This window comes from Pogoniulus pusillus, chromosome Z (genome assembly GCF_015220805.1).
Source record: "Pogoniulus pusillus isolate bPogPus1 chromosome Z, bPogPus1.pri, whole genome shotgun sequence".
Taxonomy (NCBI): domain Eukaryota; kingdom Metazoa; phylum Chordata; class Aves; order Piciformes; family Lybiidae; genus Pogoniulus; species Pogoniulus pusillus.
This window is the reverse complement of record NC_087309.1, coordinates 5,234,939-5,254,550: the sequence shown is the minus strand read 5'-3', so window position 1 is coordinate 5,254,550 and position 19,612 is coordinate 5,234,939. Positions and strand designations below refer to the sequence as shown.

The 19,612-nt window shown below is 45.4% G+C and overlaps 1 protein-coding gene and 1 long non-coding RNA gene across 2 annotated transcripts in view; one reads left to right on the top strand and one right to left on the bottom strand.

Annotated features, from left to right (window-relative positions):
* Window positions 1–2,714: 2,714 nt before the first annotated feature.
* LOC135173336 (uncharacterized) lies at window positions 2,715–9,998 on the bottom strand. The gene is made up of 3 exons (XR_010301291.1): window positions 9,588–9,998; window positions 7,535–7,654; window positions 2,715–3,070 (listed from the first exon to the last, which is right to left on the bottom strand). It is a non-coding gene; the product is annotated as an uncharacterized LOC135173336 (long non-coding RNA).
* A 209-nt stretch (window positions 9,999–10,207) lies between these two features.
* The window catches only part of NNT (nicotinamide nucleotide transhydrogenase), a 67,757-nt gene continuing 58,352 nt past the window's right edge, over window positions 10,208–19,612 (top strand). The window contains exons 1-3 of the mRNA XM_064140006.1: window positions 10,208–10,339; window positions 11,151–11,348; window positions 19,255–19,484. Of these exons, the coding sequence (XP_063996076.1) occupies window positions 11,198–11,348; window positions 19,255–19,484 (381 nt within the window). The 5' untranslated portion in view covers window positions 10,208–10,339; window positions 11,151–11,197. The remainder of the gene's footprint in view (window positions 10,340–11,150; window positions 11,349–19,254; window positions 19,485–19,612) is intronic.

Genomic DNA, 19,612 nt, shown 5'->3' with positions numbered 1-19,612 from the left:
TATATTAGGGAGTCACTCCATGCCACTGAGCTTGAGGTGAGAGATGAAGGGGTTGAGAGCTTGTGGGTTAAAATCAGAGGGAGGACTAACAAATCTGACATCCTGGCTGGAGTCTGTTATAGACCACCCAATCAGGATGAGGAAACAGATGAGATATTTTACAAACAGCTGGAGGCTGTCTCAAGATCAGATCTTGTCCTGGTGGGCGACTTTAACCTGCCAGATATCTGCTGGGAACTTAATTCAGCAGAGAGGAGGCAGTCCAGGAGATTTCTAGAGTACATGAAGGACAGCTTCATGTCCCAGCTGTTAAGTGAGCCTACTAGGGGTCAAGCTCAGCTTGACCTGCTGCTGTCCAACAGAGAAGGGCTGTTAGGAGATGTGGCAGTGGGAGGCTGCCTGCGGTGTAGTGATCATGAGATAGTGGAGTTTTCAATATACAGGGAGGTAGGGAGGCACTACAACAAAACCTACACCTTGGACTTTCGGAGGGCAAACTTCAATTTGCTTAGGAAACTTATTTGCAAATTCCCCTGGGCAGCAGTCCTTAAGAACAAACGGGTCCAGGATAGTTGGACCTACTTTAAACAGGAGCTCTTGAAGGCACAGGAGCTGGCAGTTCCCATGTGCTGAAAGATGAGCCGGCGGGGAAGGCGACCAGCCTGGATGAGCAAACAGCTCCTGAAGGAATTGGGGGAAAAAAAGAGGGTGTATCACCTCTGGAAGGAGGGGAAGGCTTCTCCTGACGTGTTTAAGGAGATAGCCAGATTATGCAGGAGAAAAATTAGAGAGGCTAAGGCCCAGCTAGAACTTAGGCTGCCACTTCTGTGAAAGATAACAAAAAGCACTTTTATAAATGTATCAATGCTAAAAGGAAGGGCAAGAAGAGACTCCACTGCTTACTGGACCAGGAGGGGAACACTATAACTGATGATGTAGAAGAAGCTGAGGTCCTGAATGCCTTCTTCGCCTCAGTTTTCAACAGCAAGGAGGGAGGAGTTCAGGGCAAGTGGCCTCTTGAACTGGGGGATGGGGTCGGGGAGCGGTGTGCTGCCCTGCCCTGGAAACCCATGAGGAATTAGTTCAGGACCTGCTGAGCCACCTGGACACACACAAGTCCATGGGACCAGATGGGATCCATCCCAGGGTACTGAGAGAGCTGGCAGCTGAGCTGGCCAAGCCACTCTCCATCATTTTACAGCAGTCCTGGCTCACCAGAGAGGTCCCAGGAGACTGGAAACTGCCAACGTGGTCCCCATCCACAAGAAGGGTTGGATGGAGGAACCTGGGAACTACAGACCTGTCAGCCTGACCTCAGTGCCAGGGAAACTGATGGAGCAGGTTATCTTGGCGGTGATAAGAGCGCACCTAAGGGATGGCAAAGGGCTGAGGTCCAGCCAGCATGGGTTTAGGAAGGGCAGATCCTGCCTTTCTAACCTGATCTCCTTCTATGATCAGGTGACCCTCTTGGTGGATGAGGGGAGGCCTGTGGATGTGGTCTATCTGGACTTCAGCAAGGCCTTTGACACTGTCCCCCACAGCAAACTGCTGGCTAAGCTGTCAGCCCATGGCTTGGATGGCAACACTCTGTGCTGGGCTAGGAACTGGCTGGAGGGCCGGACCCAGAGAGTGGTGGTGAATGGTGCCACATCCAGCTGGCAGCTGTCACTAGTGGTGTCCCTCAGGGATCAGTGCTGGGCCCCATCCTCTTTAACATCTTCATAGATGATCTGGATGAGGGCATGGAGTCAGTCATCAGCAAGTTGGCAGATGACACCAAGCTGGGGGCAGATGTGACTGAGTTGGAAGGCAGAAGGGCTCTGCAGCGGGACCTTGACCGCCTGGACAGATGGGTGGAGTCCAATGGGATGGGGTTCAATAGCTCCAAGTGCAGGGTGCTGCACTTTGGCCACAACAACCCCATGCAGAGATACAGGCTGGGGTCGGAGTGGCTGGAGAGCAGCCAGACAGAGAGGGATCTGGGGGTGCTGATTGATACCCGCCTGAACATGAGCCAGCAGTGTGCCCAGGTGGCCAAGAGAGCCAGTGGCATCCTGGCCTGCATCAGGAATGGTGTGGTCAGCAGGAGCAGGGAGGTCATTCTGCCCCTGTACTCTGCACTGGTTACACCACACCTTGAGTACTGTGTTCAGTTCTGGGCCCCCCAGTTTAAAAGGGACGCTGAGATGCTTGAGCATGTCCAGAGAAGGGCGACGAGGCTTTTGAGAGGCCTTGAGCACAAGCCCTATGAGGAGAGGCTGAGGGAGCTGGGATTGGTTAGCCTGGAGAAGAGGAGGCTCAGGGGTGACCTTATTGCTGTCTACAACTACCTGAGGGGTGGTTTTGGCCAGGAGGAGGTTGCTCTCTTCTCTCAGGTGGCCAGCACCAGAACAAGAGGACACAGCCTCAGGCTGCGCCAGGGGAGATTTAGGCTGGAGGTGAGGAGAAAGTTCTTCACTGAGAGAGTCATTGGACACTGGAATGGGCTGCCCGGGGAGGTGGTGGAGTCGCCGTTCCTGGGGCACTTCAAGGCAGGATTGGACGTGGCACTTGGTGCCATGGTCTAGCCTTGAGCTCTGTGGTAAAGGGTTGGACTTGATGATCTGTGAGGTCTCTTCCAACCCTGATGATACTGTGATACTGTGTGATACTGTGATACTCTATTTTCGTGTATGATTTATGCATAACATGACAACAAATGCTCTCCTGACTTAAATTCTGAAACCTTCCATGCCAACAGGAAACAACTGAAGGACACTATGTGATGTATTTTGCTAATATTACAGCATTAATGCTGTAATGACTCAACTCCTGTATCCCTCCACAATTCAACTCACCTGGTTTTCTTCAATTACTGTCAAGAGTCTTGCCTTGCTTTGCGAACTCCAGACCACAATCTGTTTTCAGGCTGAGAAAGATACCTGAGATCCAGGGTGCTCAGAACACAACTCATCTGACTCTGCTGGGAACCTCTGAATTTTGTCTACTTGAACAGCATGGCCCCGCCACATGTTCATTCCACAGCCAAAGCTTGTGTGGTATTGGCTCAAACTCTCCTCATCACAGAGCACTGGAATAGGTTTCCCAGAGAGAATCAACCAGGTTGGAAGAGACCTCCAAGATCATCCAGTCCAACCTAGCACCCAGCCCTAGCCAGTCAACCAGACCATGGCACTAACTGCCTCATCCAGGCTCTTCTTGAAGACCTCCAGGGACGGTGCCTCCGCCACCTCCCTGGGCAGCCCATTCCAATGCCAATCACTCTCTCTGCCAACAACTTCCTCCTAACATCCAGCCTATACTTTCCCCGGCACAACTTGAGGCTGTGTCCCCTTTTTCTGTTGCTGCTTGCCTGGCAGAAGAGAGCAACCCCCACCTGGCTACAACCACCTTTCAGGTAGTTGTAGACAGCAATGAGGTCTGCCCTGAGCCTCCTCTTCTGCAGGCTGCACACCCCCATCTCCCTCAGCCTCTCCTCATAGGGTTTGTGTTCTAGGCCTCTCACCAGGTTGTGGCGTCTCCTTCTTTCAAGGCCTGTCTGGATGTGTTCCTCTGTGATCTATGTTAGATAGTATTGCCCTGCTCTGGCAGGGGGGTGTGGTGAATAGTCCTAAAGGGCATAAAATGGGCTTAAGCATGTCCTGTCGTATTTACCTGCCTGTCTGCATTGCAGCCAGAGGCGAGAAAACAGGACAAAAGGAACCCAGGCAGCTTAGTTTCTTTGCCTGCGAGGGGTTTCATGGGGACCTCGCCCCCGTCCCGGGGTAGGCCTATGCGCCCCCATTCTATGGAAGACAACAGCCTGTGGGTTCTTCCATTTCTGTGTCTACTTGGGTGATTGCGTGGTCAATGAGACCATTAGCCTCGGCCATTACCCTATAAATGGGGGTGAACAGGGAAAAGGTGCTGGCGTGTTCGTTCATTCCTCGCTGATCTGCCACTCGCCCGCCCATCGCCTCAGCCGCCGCCTCAAGCCGCCTCCGCCAGCGGCGGATTCGCACTGCGCGGCCAGCGGGGAGTTTGCCACAGGACTTCTGTTGGATATTTTCCTGCCTATGTTTTTTGGGCCACGGACTTTAGGACTAGTGAGTATTCTCCATTCTTTGTTCAAGTTGCTAAAGGATTTTGATTGTGAGAAATATATATTTGATCCGATCAATTCGTGGCAGGAGGCCCAGGACAGGGAGGAAGGGGGGGTTTGAATGGAGCTGTACTCCTCCTTGCACAGCCATCACAGAAGCATGCACTTGGCTTAAGGTAACAGCAATAAATAATTAGAAACTAGAAAGCTTGGTGGAGGAGTGAGGCAGGTGGAAGAGACAGCCTTTGCGCATGAGCAAACAGAGGACTAGTTTGGAGTTCAAGGAGCAGACACTTGAGGGAGATCCCTTACTTCATCACTGAAGACCACCAGAGGGACCACCGAGTACAAAGAGACATGCATGGAAGAGACGCCTCCCATTCTTAGAACTGATAAGCAAAACCCAACCTTTTCTTAGAATTAGTAATGAATATGTAATAGAATAGGATATAAAAAGGGAACACTAAAAACAAAAGGTGTGAGTTAGGGTAGAGCAGAGCCTCCCTGCACACCCAGGCCTGTTCATTGCTTGATTCCTGCAACTCTATTAAAGCCTTATTGTGCATGAACGCCAGTTTGTGCCTGTTATTTATGACATGATCAACCTCACAAGTGGCGAATTACAGAATCACAGAATCACAGAATTAACCAGGTTGGAAAAGACCTTCAAGATCATCGAGCCCAACCTAACACCTTCGAATTAACTAAACCGTGGTGCTAAGTTCCTCACCCAGTCTCCTTCTAAACACCTCCATGAATGGTGGCTCCACCACCTCACTGAATTAAGCTGCCGGACTCTCTATCAAAGACATTTTCTGAAAGCTTTCAAAATTCCATTGTGCACAGACATTCTGTGAAATAGTTCTGCTAACCGCATCCAAGAACTCGTGTGGAGAGTTGTAAATAAGTTTTGGGGTATATTATTTTGGGTATATTAATAAATAGTTCATAACTTAAAAATCTGCCTCATTGCATTTTACCGCAAACTCAGATTTCAACTAGTCCCATTTACAACAGGGGGCTGGACTCAATGATCTCCTTGGGTCCCTTCCAACCCCTAACATCCTGTGAGCCTGTGATCATCACTCATATGATGATGGCAAACAGGCAAGTATGTAGGAGACCTTCTGAAAAAACTTAGAATAGTACTGTCTTACATTAAAAAAAAAAATCCAATTGTACTGTAAAATGGTGCCTTAAGAACGTCCGTTCTTCCTTTCTGTTCCATTTTACCAATTTTTACTGCTAATGGGGAAGAGCTAGGTTGTGAAATATTTGTTACTTTCCCATGGCATGCATTGGGCTGACCTTTAGTGTGAGACAAAGTGGGCCAGGCAGTAAAGGTGACACAGTTAAAAACTATTAGTTAGTCTAATGGGAAAACTGTTCCTAGGCAATCGCTATGTAAATTGAAGACTGGTAAACAAACAAATCTATAGTCTGCAAGTGAAATGAGAGCAAATGTAGGAGATTTTGATGAGTCTTCAAAGAAACCAGAGGACTTCCCTTCTGTACATAGTTGTCAAAACTAGACTTAAGCCATATTAGCAATCCTTTAAAATTCATAGATTAGTTACGATAATAAACTATATTAAAACATTTCAGGCCCAGCCAGCATGGGTTTAGGAAGGGCAGGTCCTGCCTCACCAACCTGAGCTCCTTTTATGATCAGGTTCCTGCCTGGTGAATGTGGGGAAGGCTGTGGATGTAGTCTACCTGGACTGCAGCAAAGCCTTTGACACTGTCTGCCACAAGAAGCTCCTGGCCAAGCTGGCAGCTCATGGCTTGGACAGATTCACTCTGTGCTGGGTCAGGAACTGGCTGGATGGAGAGCCCAGAGAGTGATGGTGAATGATGCCACATCCAGTTGGCAGCTGTCACTAGTGGTGTGCCCCAGGGATCAGTGCTGGGCCTAGTCCTGTTCAATGTCTTTATTGATGATATGGACGAGGGGATTGAGTCCAGCATCAGTAAGTTTGCAGATGACACCAAGCTAGGAGCAGGTGTGGATCTGTTGGAAGGTAGGAGAGCCCTGCAGAGGGACCTGGCCAGGCTGGATGGGTGGGCAGAGGCCAATGGGATGAGATTGAACAAGGCCAAGTGCAGGGTTCTGCACTTTGGCCACAACAATCCCAAGCAGCACTACAGGCTGGGGACTGAATGGCTGGAAAGCAGCCAGGAAGAAAGGGACACGGGGGTACTGGTAGATAGTAGGCTGAAGATGAGGCAGCAGTGTGCCCAGGTGGCCAAGAGAGCCAATGGCATCCTGGCCTGCATCAGGAACAGTGTGGCCAGTAGGACAAGTGAGGTTATTCTTCCCTTGTACTCAGCACTGGTCAGGCCACACCTTGAGTGCTGTGTCCAGTTCTGGGCGCCTCAATTCAAGAAAGATGTTGAGGTGCTGGAATGTGTCCAGAGAAGGGCAACAAAGCTGTTGAGGGGCCTGGAGCACAGCCCTGTGAGGAGAGGCTGAGGGAGCTGGGGTTGTTTAGCCTAGAGAAGAGGAGGCTTAGGGGTGACCTCATTGTTGTCTACAACTACCTGAAGGGAAGTTGCAGCCAGGTGGGCTTGGTCTCTTCTCCCAGACAACCAGCAACAGAAGAAGGGGACACAGTCTCAAGTTGTGCCATGGGAAGTATAGGCTGGATGTTAGGAGGAAGTTATTGTCAGAGAGAGTGATTGGCATTGGAATGGGCTGCTCAGGGAAGTGGTGGAGTCCCTGTCCGTGGAGATGTTCAAGCAAAGCCTGGCTGAGGCACTTAGTGCCATGGTCTGGTTGACTGGCTGGGGCTGGGTGCTAGGTTGGACTGGGTGATCTTGGAGATCTCTTCCAAAGTCGTTGGTTCTATGATAGGCTGGATGTTAGGAACAAGTTCTTCACAGAGAGAGTGATTTCCCATTGGAATGGGCTGCCCAGGGAGGTGGTGGAGGCACCATCCCTGGAGGTGTTCAAGAAAAGCCTGGCTGAGGCACTTAGTGCCATGGTCTGCTTGACTGGGTAGGGCTGGGTGATAGGTTGGACTCGATGATCTTGGAGGTCTCTTCCAACCTGCTTGATTCTATAATTCTATGATTCTATGATTCTATGATTCTATGATTCTATGATTCATTCAGTCTTCAGTTATATATTGTGACCTCTCGTCACACTTGTTTCCCTTCCTTTACCAGGAGAACAAAATGTGAAAAATGAATTTGAGATTCTCAGTCACTTCTGTCAAGATCCTGAGGCTTTAGGAAAAAACATCACTATGCACTGGCATAACTTTTTAAGCTGCCAGTTTTTCAGGAAAGGAAATCTCAATCTTTATGGCATACACCTAGCAGGAATTAAATGTACCAGCTAATCATTACTGAACCAAACAATTTTTCACTTCTGGTCATAAATGTGAATTCTTTTCACTGAACAAACATTCTGTACTATCTTAATTTAATGAGTTTTTGACAACTACTTACTATTTAGAGTGGAATGTGATCCCAGATCCGTATTTTTGTTACAGATGCACTACTGAAGTTTGCATAAGGGTAGCTGTGTTTGGTTAGGAACCCAGCTTTTTTTTTCCCCAGTGCAGGCACCTAAACAAAAAATTAAAACAAACAAACAGAAAGAAACCTTTCAAAGAATTAAATCCAAAATTACAACCTCCAAATACTACTTACAATAGTACACCCCTTTAGACAATGTCCAAAATGCAGCTTAGAATGTTCTGGCTCAGCTAATAGTCCGTTTGACTATTTAAAGTCTCTTGAGACCAAACAGCAGAGAATTTGAGCTAACTAAGATAACAAAAGCACCCAATGATAGGACTAAAATTTTCAACAAATGCAGTTATGACCACCTATAGATATCCACTAGAGGCATTACCTCTAGCATCCTAAGTATGCTACCCAATGAATGCTCTAAAAGTCGACTCAGAAGCAACACTGCACTGGCCTGCAATGCCTGGTGCTGTATAATCACAAATAGCAACTCTGTCTCTGCTCTGAACACAACCGTTCTTGTCTGGAGTTTTTTTCCCCTCGTGTTTATGCTGTCAATGTATTTTTAATGAAAAAAAATAACATAGGGCTGGTTCTAGGTTTTAAAAGCAAATATACTGCTAGCCATTGGAATTAGGCTGATTCCTGGCATATTGATGAGGCATGCTGTTGCACTAGTCAATGGTTATTGAGGCCAAAACATAAAGCACATATGTTAGTATGTAAGCTGTTAACTCTAAAATGGGATCTTTCCCACAAATTAATTTTCAAGTATGACTGTCTCTTGAACATCTAGTAGCAGCATCTCCTCCTAACTACTTGAGTCCAGCATCAGTGGGTTTGCAGATGACACCAAGCTAGGAGCAGGTGTGGAGCTGTTGGAAGGTAGGAGAGCACTGCAGAGGGACCTGGCCAGGCTGGATGGGTGGGCAGAGGCCAATGGGATGAGATTGGGTTCTGCACTTTGGCCACAACAACCCCAAGCAGCACTACAGGCTGGGGACTGAATGGCTGGACAGCAGCCAGGAGGAAAGGGACCTGGGGGTACTGGTAGATAGTAGGCTGAAGGTGAGGCAGCAGTGTGCCCAGGTGGCCAAGAGAGGCAATAGCATCCTGGCCTGCATCAGGAACAGTGTGGCCAGGACAAGGGAGGTTATTCCTCCCCTATACTCAGCACTGGTCAGGCCACAGCTTGAGTCCTGTGTCCAGTTCTGGGCCCCTCAATTCAAGAGAGATGTTGAGGTGCTGGAATGTGTCCAGGGAAGGGTAACAAAGCTGTTGAGGGGCCTGGAGCACAGCCCTGTGAGGAGAGGCTGACGGAGCTGGGGTTGTTTAGCCTGGAGAAGAGGAGGCTCAGGGGTGACCTTATTGCTGTCTACAACTATCTGAGGGGAGGCTGTAGCCAGGTGGGCTTGGTCTCTTCTCCCAGGCAAGCAGCAATAGAACAAGGGGATACAGTCTGGAGTTGTGCTTGAGGAGGTCTGGGCTGGATGTTAGGAGGAAGTTGTTGTCAGAGAGAGTGATTGGCATTGGAATGGGCTGCCCAGGGAGGTGGTGGAGGCACCGTCCCTGAAGGTGTTAAAGCCTGGCTGAGGCACTTAGTGCCATGGTCTGGTTGATTGGCTAGGGCTGGATGCTAGGTTGGACTGGATGATCTTGGAGGTCTCTTCCAACCTGGTTGATTCTATGATTCTTAACCTCACGTCTACTCACAATTCAACAGCTATGAGGCTCTAAGCGGGGTGGCACTGGCAACGTGTATCTTGCAGGCACAGCTGCACACATGCAAATGAAGAAAAAGGGGGAAAAAAAGCCTAACTCCTACTTAGTAACTGCAGAGTACTAAATATGACAACACAATGGGCGACCTGGCAGAATGTCTTCTGCAAACTCTTTACCAGCGTGTTCTCTTTATCGATTCATGCATTATTTACTCTGCCCTATTATGTCTACCGCTCTAAGTACAACACATACACCAGATCGGTGATTTACCGCACATTTCAAGAAAGAAAAAGAATAAAGAAGGTACCACTGATGTGCTGTGACGGTTGTGCACGTGAAACAACCACTTTTCAGAGGTCTCTTCTCAAGCCGCCTGCCGCAAGCTTCGCCTCCTCGCCCCAGCCGCAGGCGGCCCGCAACGGCTGAGGGACTAAAGCGCCAGCTCGCGGCCGCCTTCTGGCAGCACCCAACAGCTCTCCCAAAGGCTGCGACGGACCTCGGTGCTGAAAGCGACAGTTCCACTTCCCAGGGGCCAGGCAGAGCGCAAACCCCGCGGGCACAGCCTCCAGCGAGCGGAGCGGCACCTGCGGCCGGAGCTGCCCCTGCGGCCGGAGCTGCCCCTGCGGCCAGCGCCAGCGGCGCGCGAGCGCCACGTGACGGACACTCCCTCGCTCGCTGCGACCCGTGCCAGACCGCGCGGGGCGACACGGCCTGTGACGTACCGGCTCGGACCTGAGCTGTCCCCGAGTCCTTCCGGGTTGGTGGGCGGGCCGCCCCGCCCCCGCCGCACCTCCGCCCCGCCCCCGCCCCGCCCCGGGACTGCCGCGCCGCCTCGCCCCAAGGTCGGTCAGTGCCGCGGCGGGGCCGGTGCCCGCGCACGGTTGGTGGGTGCGGCGTCCTGCGGTGTGGTGGGCGGGAGAGGGGGCGGGTGGTGAGGGGCGAGGGGTGGTGGCCTCTCTGCTTTCTTTTGACGCGGGTAGCGGGCGGCCGTCCTGAGGAGAAGTCTGCGGTGTTCCGCTCTCGCCGTGCCCGGGAGCGGCTGGAAGGAAGGAAAGACAGGCAGGTGACGCGGGAGAGTGTCCCCGGGAGCGCCTAGAGGCGGGAAGTGGAGAGGTGGCGGTTGCGGGCTTCCTCGCTGTCGGGCACGGTGGCGGGGGGTGGATCGGATTGGCGCCGGGGGGTGGCGGGCCCGGGCGGTGGAAGGCAAGCTGTCTGCCCAAGGTCAGTGAGTAGCCGTGGGTTATAAATAGCGGTGGCAGAGAAGCGGGGCAGCTGCCTCTTGGGCCGTGTCGGCGCGGGGCGGTGGGCCGTGTCCGTGAGGAGGGAGGGAAGGGGGCGAGGCGCGCCGAGAGGGCGGGATTTTGGGCGAGGAGCCATTCACTCCGCCGGCAGTCACCTGCTAGCGAGGAGGGCTCGGCCCCCATACCCTCCTTGCCCAGCTTGTCCCGCTCCGAAGGCTTGTTTCGGTGTGTTTCCTGAGCCTGTAAGCTGCGGTCCCGCTCAGCCTAACCCTCTTGAGAGCTCTGGCAGGGGATTGAATTGTTTGTCGGGTTCCGGGGTACGCCGGAGGGTTTCGCTTGTCACAGCTGCTTGTTTGGAGCAGTGGTTTAAAGAGAATAACATCTGCAATCACGAAAGCACGATATTTAGACCAGCTTCTATTGTCAGTCCTCCAGTTGGCTTAACTGCTTTAGCTTGATACTTTCCCCCCCTTGAGTTTGAAAAGGTGCCGGGTTTATTTTCTAGTTGGGAAGGTGGGGAGAAATGATCATCTTATGGCTGCTGGCACTCGACTGGACTTAGGCTGCCAAGTTCACATACTTTCTGCCTAGTGTGATTAATAAATCTTGCTTTGTTTTCACAAGTGCAGCAGGGATTCCATACGTGGCAAGGAGTCTGCTGTCAGAGCCGGGCAAAATGGCGAGCCTTCTGCGTGTTGCTGTTAGTGGGTGCTCAGCTCCAGTTTTTGGCAGTGTGTTACAACCAAAAGTGCATTCTGCAAAGATGCTGTGTTTACGAATGTTTAGAACCCACCAGATGCTCATTTCCCAGGCAGCTCCAAAGCCAGGTAAAGTGGTGAAACTATTGTAAGCTGTCTTTTATTTTAGAACATGAAGGTAGCCTCAAAAATTACTTCCAGGTGCACATTAGTACAGAAATGACTTAAAATAGGAAGGACATTTTAAAATAATGCTAACAGCATTCTTGAGCCTGTCAGTTGTAGTGCAGTTTTATGCAGGTTTTAAAGGGCCTGTGCTGAAGGTGTTTGTGTTTATTACGAATACTTTGAATCCAAATGCTTTTTATGGATAGAAGGTAAGAGCTTTTGCTGACACTGTGTTTGAGGGAAGTATATAAACAAACGTCTTTCTTATTTAAAGACCTGAGTTCCCTGTGATTTTTGGTGGTGCATCTCTTTGTCTGCATGTAGAGGAAAATACAGCCCTCTGGAAAAGAGCATCTGCAAGCACTGCTATATGTAGATGTATTTTTGCCATCTGAAAAAAGATGTTTTAACTTTGTTCAAGAAGCTCTTCTGCTGTACCATGTTGGAGACAGTTTTATCTGCATTTTCACCTGGGGATTCATTGATATGTTTGCATTAATTACATTTTGCTGCAGGTAATGGACAAGTTGAGGTATTTTCAGGTTAAAAAAATGAGTAGGAGAATGGGGGCATCCTTATTTCCTTTATGAGCCTGGTGTAGGAAGGTCAGAAATGGCTTTTTCTTTTTTCTCTGCCTTTACTGTGTGTGCCCTGACAGCTGCAGGAGAGAATAATATATGAGTGGTTTAACAATCTTTTTACCCATTTTCTTGGATGGTCTGTGCCTGTGTAAAGGAATTTAGAGACCTTGCTTCAGTGCAGATCTAGGGTCTGGATTAATGTGGAGGGTTTGATTGTATATGTGATGCTCATCCAAACCTACATAGCAGGTAGCTTTAGGTGTTTTAGACTGTTAGAGAAATAGTGGTGTTTGTATAGAGAGGTGTCTTTTTGTGAAAGCAGAGGACAGATGTTACACTGTGTAACTCTGAGAAGCCTTTGTTGTATGGAGTTTGTGACAACACCAACAATATCTGGTGTATTTAGGAGTCCTTTAAAATCAGCAACCCAGTATTTTAGACCTTTTGAAGAAATGCAGTGAGAGGAAGGGTTTGTTCAGTTAGGGCTTGTGCATGCCTTTTTTTAACCACAGTGGCCTGCATTTTTTTGTTTTGACACATTTGTGGTGCACCATTCTCTCCCCCCCCCCCCCCCCCCCCCCAGTTAAGTATCTGAATGAAAGAGATGGGTGTTTGTCTTGATATGGCAATTTCCCCTGTGGTACAAAGTGCTAATCTGGGAAGTGGGAAACTAAGTTCAAAGTTCATTTTCAGATATCCCAGGTGAATACCTTTGTTGTTTGAGTTTGGAGTCAATCTTTCTAATTGACTTTGGGCACAAATTTGATTGTGAAAATGAAAGATTTCTTCACTTTTACTGTAATCAGTATACTCATCCATGTATGTGTGCTTTGTCTTATTTTTATAACTCATTTTTCAGGAGTTTTTCTTCAAGGACAGAGAGTTCTGATTATTGTCATGTGTTCAAGCATTCGTGGGTGTCCCTTCAAATCTGTCATATAGAAGCTGTTATTTAAGGGCTGGTAGTATTCATGCAATGCAGTTGTTTAATGCTGTGAATTTATAGTTTGGTAAGTCTTTTGGTTGATAATTAAGTTGTCCTTAGGGTTCATTTTGTTAGCATGAGATTTGTCGTTCAGTAGAGGACAAATTAAGGATAAACCAGCCATTGAATGACAAATTAGTTGCAGTACTGTTGCCTGTTTGTGCTTTTTAAGTGCTCTTGGTCTTGAACACAAATTTAACAGCATATAAAAAACCCACACATTTTATTTTTACTTCTAGAAGTTATCTTTGATTGTAGTGACACTTGGTAAAAAAAACCACAATAATATTAGGAGAAGTAAGTTTTCAGGCAGGGCTGGCATCACTAATTCTTCTTAAGCCTGTAGTTATTAGTTCCATTCTCTCAGATTATCTTTCATTTAGTTTGGAATATGTCCTATACAGAATAATAGCTGCTTCAGGAGTGAAGAGCTTTGAAAAGCAAACTTGAAGGACAAATATATTAATTGCTGCTATTTATTTTCCCTCTATTTACTTTGTTACTTAGGAACATAGGTATTTTCATACAGGAGTAAGCAAGTACTCCTGTAACCTCTACCAAAGAGCTGCTGACACTGGATGCTTCAGAAACTCATGCAAAACTTTACCAAAGCCTGGGCAGGGTGTTTATGGAGTGACTCACTCTGTGATGTCCAGTGTACTTCGAGATTGGTTTGAGTTACAGCTCTGTGACTTTCCACACCTCTCTCCCTTGGAAATATTAAATTCCTTCTTATTTTGATCCCTATTCCTTAAGATTGCCTATATGTATAGTTTTTTTCCCCTAAGTCTTGCAGAGTTTGTAGACCTGTAGCAATTCATTGTCAATTAATTCTCTAGGTAAGCTCTACTTTATTTGTAAGCCGTAGACTTTCTCCTTCAGTTTGCTTGGGTTTTTTGTATGTCCTTGCTTGTATAAGAAGAGAGATCAGGTGTTTGTTTAATATTCTGTACCGTTCTTCTTTTGTTTCTGTGTTCTTTTTCCCTTTTTTGCCAACACCATATTGCTGTTCTTCGGAATATGTCCTCTTCTTCAGAACAGGTGAGATGGTTTGTTTAAAGCTGATATTGGAATAACTTAGAAATCAGGCAAATTACATATCCTGTTTTCCCATCCACAAACCCATGGCACGTAGTTAAAACTTACCCTTTCTCTTTCCTTTCTGTCAGTTTCTAACTTAATTTGTTGATACTGTTTTGCTACAGACTACTTCCTCAAGTCAGGTTAGGGAGATAAAAGCCTTTTAAAAATGTTCTTCCCCCTACATCTCTACATAAAATGTTCTGATTTTTCATGGTCGTTTTAACTTAGGATCTTCCTTAAACACTCAGTCTGTAGATGAAAGTCAAGTGAGGAAAATTGCTTTTGTAGTTGTTTTTAATTGCTTGATTTCTGAAGCCTGGAGATGTAGACTGCCTATTTACTTTGTTTAGCTGATGTCTGAGACCTGTGCTTTGAATATGTCCATGCTATACCATTCAGACTATGTTAAGGGGATGAGAAACAGTGGCTTATTAATAGTTTTTCTTAATTCTTCTTTATATACATTCCATACAAAAATTCTCAGGCCTGTGAAATTTCATGACTCTGCTTTTTATAGTGGTGAAATCCTTTTTGTGTTGATTCTTTGTATCAAAAAAAGATACTGTCTATCTCCCTCCCAGTGAACATACATTCAAAATCTCCATGTGACTCAAAAAGGTGCTGAAGGTATGTGTATTTTGGTCTGTTTTTGGAAAATGTTATGTCATAAAGCCGTGAGTTAGTTAGAAAAAAACATACTCAGGGCAGTTTTTAAAGGCATTATCTGTCTTGGTGGCTTAGAAAGACAGCTTGGAAGCTTCATGCATGCAATTTTAAACCCATGGCAATGACAGCAGATTTACTTTCTCAAAAACAAAATCTATATCAAGGTCCTAAGTGTATAGTTCTCTGTTTAAACCTCTCAGAACTAATGGCTTTGATGAAATTGCAGATTTCAACAAACCGAATCTATGCTGACAGTATAATTTCTTAAAAATAGATTATTTATCATACCCTGTCCTTAAGTTCTAACGTAGCTCTTTGCTTTGCAGTTGCAGACATTTGCTCTGTTTTAGTGCTGAATGATGCGGTAGCTCAGGGTAGCCTGCTTTATGTCCTATAGCTGCTTTAGCTAGAGGCTGGCAACCTGGCATCTGTTTGCTTATGTATCCGTTTGCTTCTGTATGCACTGGTTGGTGAAGTGCTGTGGCCTGAGCAGTAGACCCCAAACCAAAGATGACCTCTAGAGGAACATCCCAACCATATGTTAGATATTATTAGTATTTACTCATTAGTGAAATATGTATTATCCTTAGCATCTATCAACAGCTTAAAAATACATGTGCTTATTAGTGAAAGATGTAGCTTAGACAGAATATAATCATCAGTGAGGATGAAATGTCATGAGGATGCATTCAGCTCTCCTTACTCAGAGCAGACTGTCAAGACCTTAGAGTCAGATGTCCATCCTTGTGTGGAGGTGTGTGATCAAAGGCAAAAAACTCTCCCTTGCTTTCTCCCTGGGCCCTGGACAGGCTCCAGAAAGATCCGAGACGAGGGTGAAGTCAGAGGTTTGTGCATTTAGAATCGCGTAAACTTGTTTATTCAACAATATAAAAAGCTGGACCCTCTTGCAGTGACTTTGGAAGCCTCACCTGCAAGTGGATGCACTGTGCAGGGCTTCCCACTTGCTGGGAAGGGTTCTCCAAGTCCTCGTTGCAACTGGGGCTCCCCCAGTAACTGGGGATGTAGATGATGGTAAAGTATTGGGGCAGTTGGTGATGTATCTTTTTTTAATTACTAACTTTGTGTAGTAGTGATTAGGTGCATTACCTTGATGTAGTTTACTTTTTCTCTATTATTATTTTGCCTGTTCTTTCACTGCTCTATGCATAAGTAGAAAATAAGTTACAGAAATAAACTTGTTATCTATGTTGCTTGTGCTAACCCCATCAATAGGTGATACATAAACTGGTGTCATGGACAGGATTCAGAAGATAAACATATTGTGTGAAGGTTGGGATTTGTGCTTAGCAGAGATGAAACTTCCTGATATTTTTGCAGAGCAACCCCTTGATGTTTGGCAGAGATGGAATCTCTTAGAAAATTCTGATCAGGAGTCTTTTCTGCATTTCTAATTGGAATCCCACTGTTCAGCAATACAGTTGCTATCAGTTGTCAGTGGAGCAGGAGAAAAGATGAGAGACACGTGAGGCTTGCTGAATGTTTATCTTTTGATTTGATCTCCCAAAGCACTGGAGGAGGGCACAGTCCTCACTATCATTCTACTTACTAAATAAGGTACAAATACTTTCCATCTGAAAAGTTTCATCTATTTTTTATTACCTGCCAAATGTAACAGTGTGAAAGAAAGGAGGAAAACACAATCGGCATGCAGCAAACTCATACTCTTGTCCCATCCCTTTTAGCCATTTACATTGTTTTTATTGTGGTACCTTTCACAAAAGCAAGTGAGCAAAAATAAATCAGAAGCATCAGTTATCTCATATATATATGTATATATATATATATATATATATGCACACACACACACACATACTCTTTTTTCCCTTGAAACAAATAGAAGCTTTAGTTACATGTCTGTGTGCCTTTTCTTTTGCAGTCACCTTTCTATTCCTTTTGTGCTACAATTTATTTCTTACTCTGCATTTGTGTGCTGCAAAAACTTCAAAATGGAGAAAAGGGAGGTAGCATTCCAGTTCTTATTTTCTCAGTGCTTCTTGAAAAGCATTTTGCATTCTGTCCCAGAGCTACTTTCTCAAGTTGTGATTGATACCTGTTACTCTAACAAATTTCAACCTTCACGTTTTCATTTCTGATTCTAAAAGACAAGAGAGCTCATTTCCACTGAGTTGATACAGTGAAAATCAGAAGCAGGACTTTGTTATCTAGTAATTAGGAGCAGAGATGAGGAGAGAATTCTTTGAAATGACAAGGGTAATTTGTATGAGTGACAGCAATAGTTACTTCAGCTTTCAAATGGTTAGTGCTGCTGTGATAGGGATGCTGTGACTTGCATGGTGATGCTTAGATGTTTTGCATACTGATGAAGCAGCTATTTGGAAAACTTGTTACCTTTGTGGATCTATTGTTTTAGCTGTGCACTCTCACTCCTGATGTGGTTTTATGTTCCTTTGAAGCATGCCTTTCTGACTTTGGTTTTGATCATGTAATCTAAAGCATTTGGAATGTTCTCCTGCACACAGAATATAAAAAAAAAATTGTCTTCCAATTATTTGTTGCCATTTTATTAGTTTAGTTTCAAAGAGAAAGCTAAAACAAATTTAAAAACACTAAAAATAACTTGAAGTAATGCACTTTTTGGTCTGGTGGTCTTCCATTCTGTTTTCTTGTTGGATGTGTTCAATCAGATTTCTTTTTTACGGTGTAGGACACAGGTGAATTCAAGTAGATATTCAAGTACCAGTCCTTAGCAACTCTATTGTATTTTCAGAACATAAATTGATAATATCTTGAAACTTTGTAAATCTCAAATTTGTTCACGTGTCCAACATCATAGAATCATAGAATCAACCAAGTTGGAAGAGACCTCCAAGATCAGCCAGTCTAACCTAGCATCCCAGCCCTAGCCAATCAATCAGACCATGGCACTAAGTGCCTCAGCCAGTCTTTTCTTGAAGACCCCCAGGGACGGTGCCTCCACCACCTCCCTGGGCAGCCCATTCCAATGCCAATCACTCTCTCTGTGAAGAACTTCTTCCTAACATCCAGCCTATACCTACCCTGGCACAACTTGAGACTGTGTGCCCTTCTTCTATTGCTGGTTACCTGGGAGAAGAGGCCACCCCCCACCTGGCTACAATCAAGCATCTTATCATCCCAGTTTTAATTTGTAGATGGATTTGGATTTAAAAATGTCCAAAATAATGTAGTTCCTCAAAGCTCTGGTAGTGTGGTATGTATTTTTTTATTATTTTAATTAATTTTGTTTGTTTGTTTTGCTTGTGTCTATCTTAAAAACAAACAGGAAAAAAAGTGGCAAGGAGGTGTTTCTAGTCTGGAAGAATTTTTGTAGCACAATACATTTTATTGATGGCAAATTAAAAGATGATTTGTAACTTAAACAGGCCTTTTGCCCCTCCTCCCTTTTTTTTTGTTTGGATTTTTGGTTGGTTGGTTTGTTTTGTTCATGGTTTTTCTTTGGTTTCTGTTGGTTTGAGGTTTTTGTTTTGTTTTGGTTTTAAAAATTTTTGTTGTTGTTGCTTGATCTGTAATAGGCTGCTCAGATTACATTTCATTAATGTGTGACATAAGTGTCTTGTGTGTAAATGATGCAATTTGGGTTTGAATTCTGGATAGACATCAGTGAAGACTGGTGCAGAGCTGGGCCTGTGTTGTGGAATGCATGCTCTAGTGTAATGTAAGCAATGTGGTAGTTTTATAGACAACTATTCTGCTGCATGAGCATATCTGTTGATAAATAGTGTGCTTAAACACCAGTCAGGTCTGAGGAGTTTAACTCTCAGATGATGGACTGGAAGCCTGCAAACTGTACGTGAACAAAGATAGTTATTAGTAGTTTGAAACCTTAAGCTAAGATTGATAAATTGCAGCTTCAGCAGCTTCCTTGGGTCTTTTAGTAGAACTTTGAACAAGTTGAGACAAGGAGATAACATTTAAGAAAAGTATAGTTAAGCAAGCTGCTAGACAGATATTCTGTTCTTGTTCAGTCGCTTTTGAATCCACTTTTCTCATTTCTGTAGCAACTCAAGAGTACCTTAGTCAGTGTAGTTGTGCCTTTCAATGTACTTTGTGGTAAGTTACATTCATTATTAGTCATCTGAGACAACTGCTATTTGACAGACATTAAAAATGTGTTCAGTTCAAATGCAGTTCAGTTCACGCTTTTCTTCACAATGAAGTTCAAGTGACAATACAGAGATACTGAAATTCTTCTTACCCTGGGTAGAATATATTATCATCAGAACACTCTGTGTTGTGTAGATCAGAATGCCAGTTATACCATCAGAGTTGTATAAATCCAGGTGGGTATACTGCTTGTGTGGCTGATTGTGCAGACCTGCTGGTTCATCAGAGAGCTGTGATCTCTAGCAAGATGGTGGAATTTAAGGAAATGTGAACTATACTGCTAGAAAATACTCTGCTTTCTCTTCCCCTTAGGAGAGAGAATTGCTAAGTGTGAAATGGCTGCATGTGTCTGTGCAACACTGAAGAGTGCTGTTAATTCATTAATCTTTGGTGCAACTAATGATTTCTTTATCTGCCATTCTTACAGGAATTCCTTATAAACAGCTTACTGTAGGTGTCCCGAAGGAGATATTTGAGAATGAAAAAAGAGTGGCTCTATCACCTGCTGGGGTTCAAGCCTTGGTTAAACAAGGTTTCAACGTTGTGGTGGAATCTGGTGCTGGTGAAGCTTCTAAATTTTCTGATGACCATTACAGAGAAGTTGGAGCAAAGATCCAGGGGACCAAGGAAGTTCTGGCTTCTGATTTGGTTGTCAAAGTAATTGTTTTATTAATATATTTACTATTACATTGTTTTTTGGAAAAGCATTTAGGTCAATTATTTTCTAATAGTCTGTTGAAATTTCAGTAAGTAAATTTCAGTAATTTCAGTAAACAAGCTCCTTT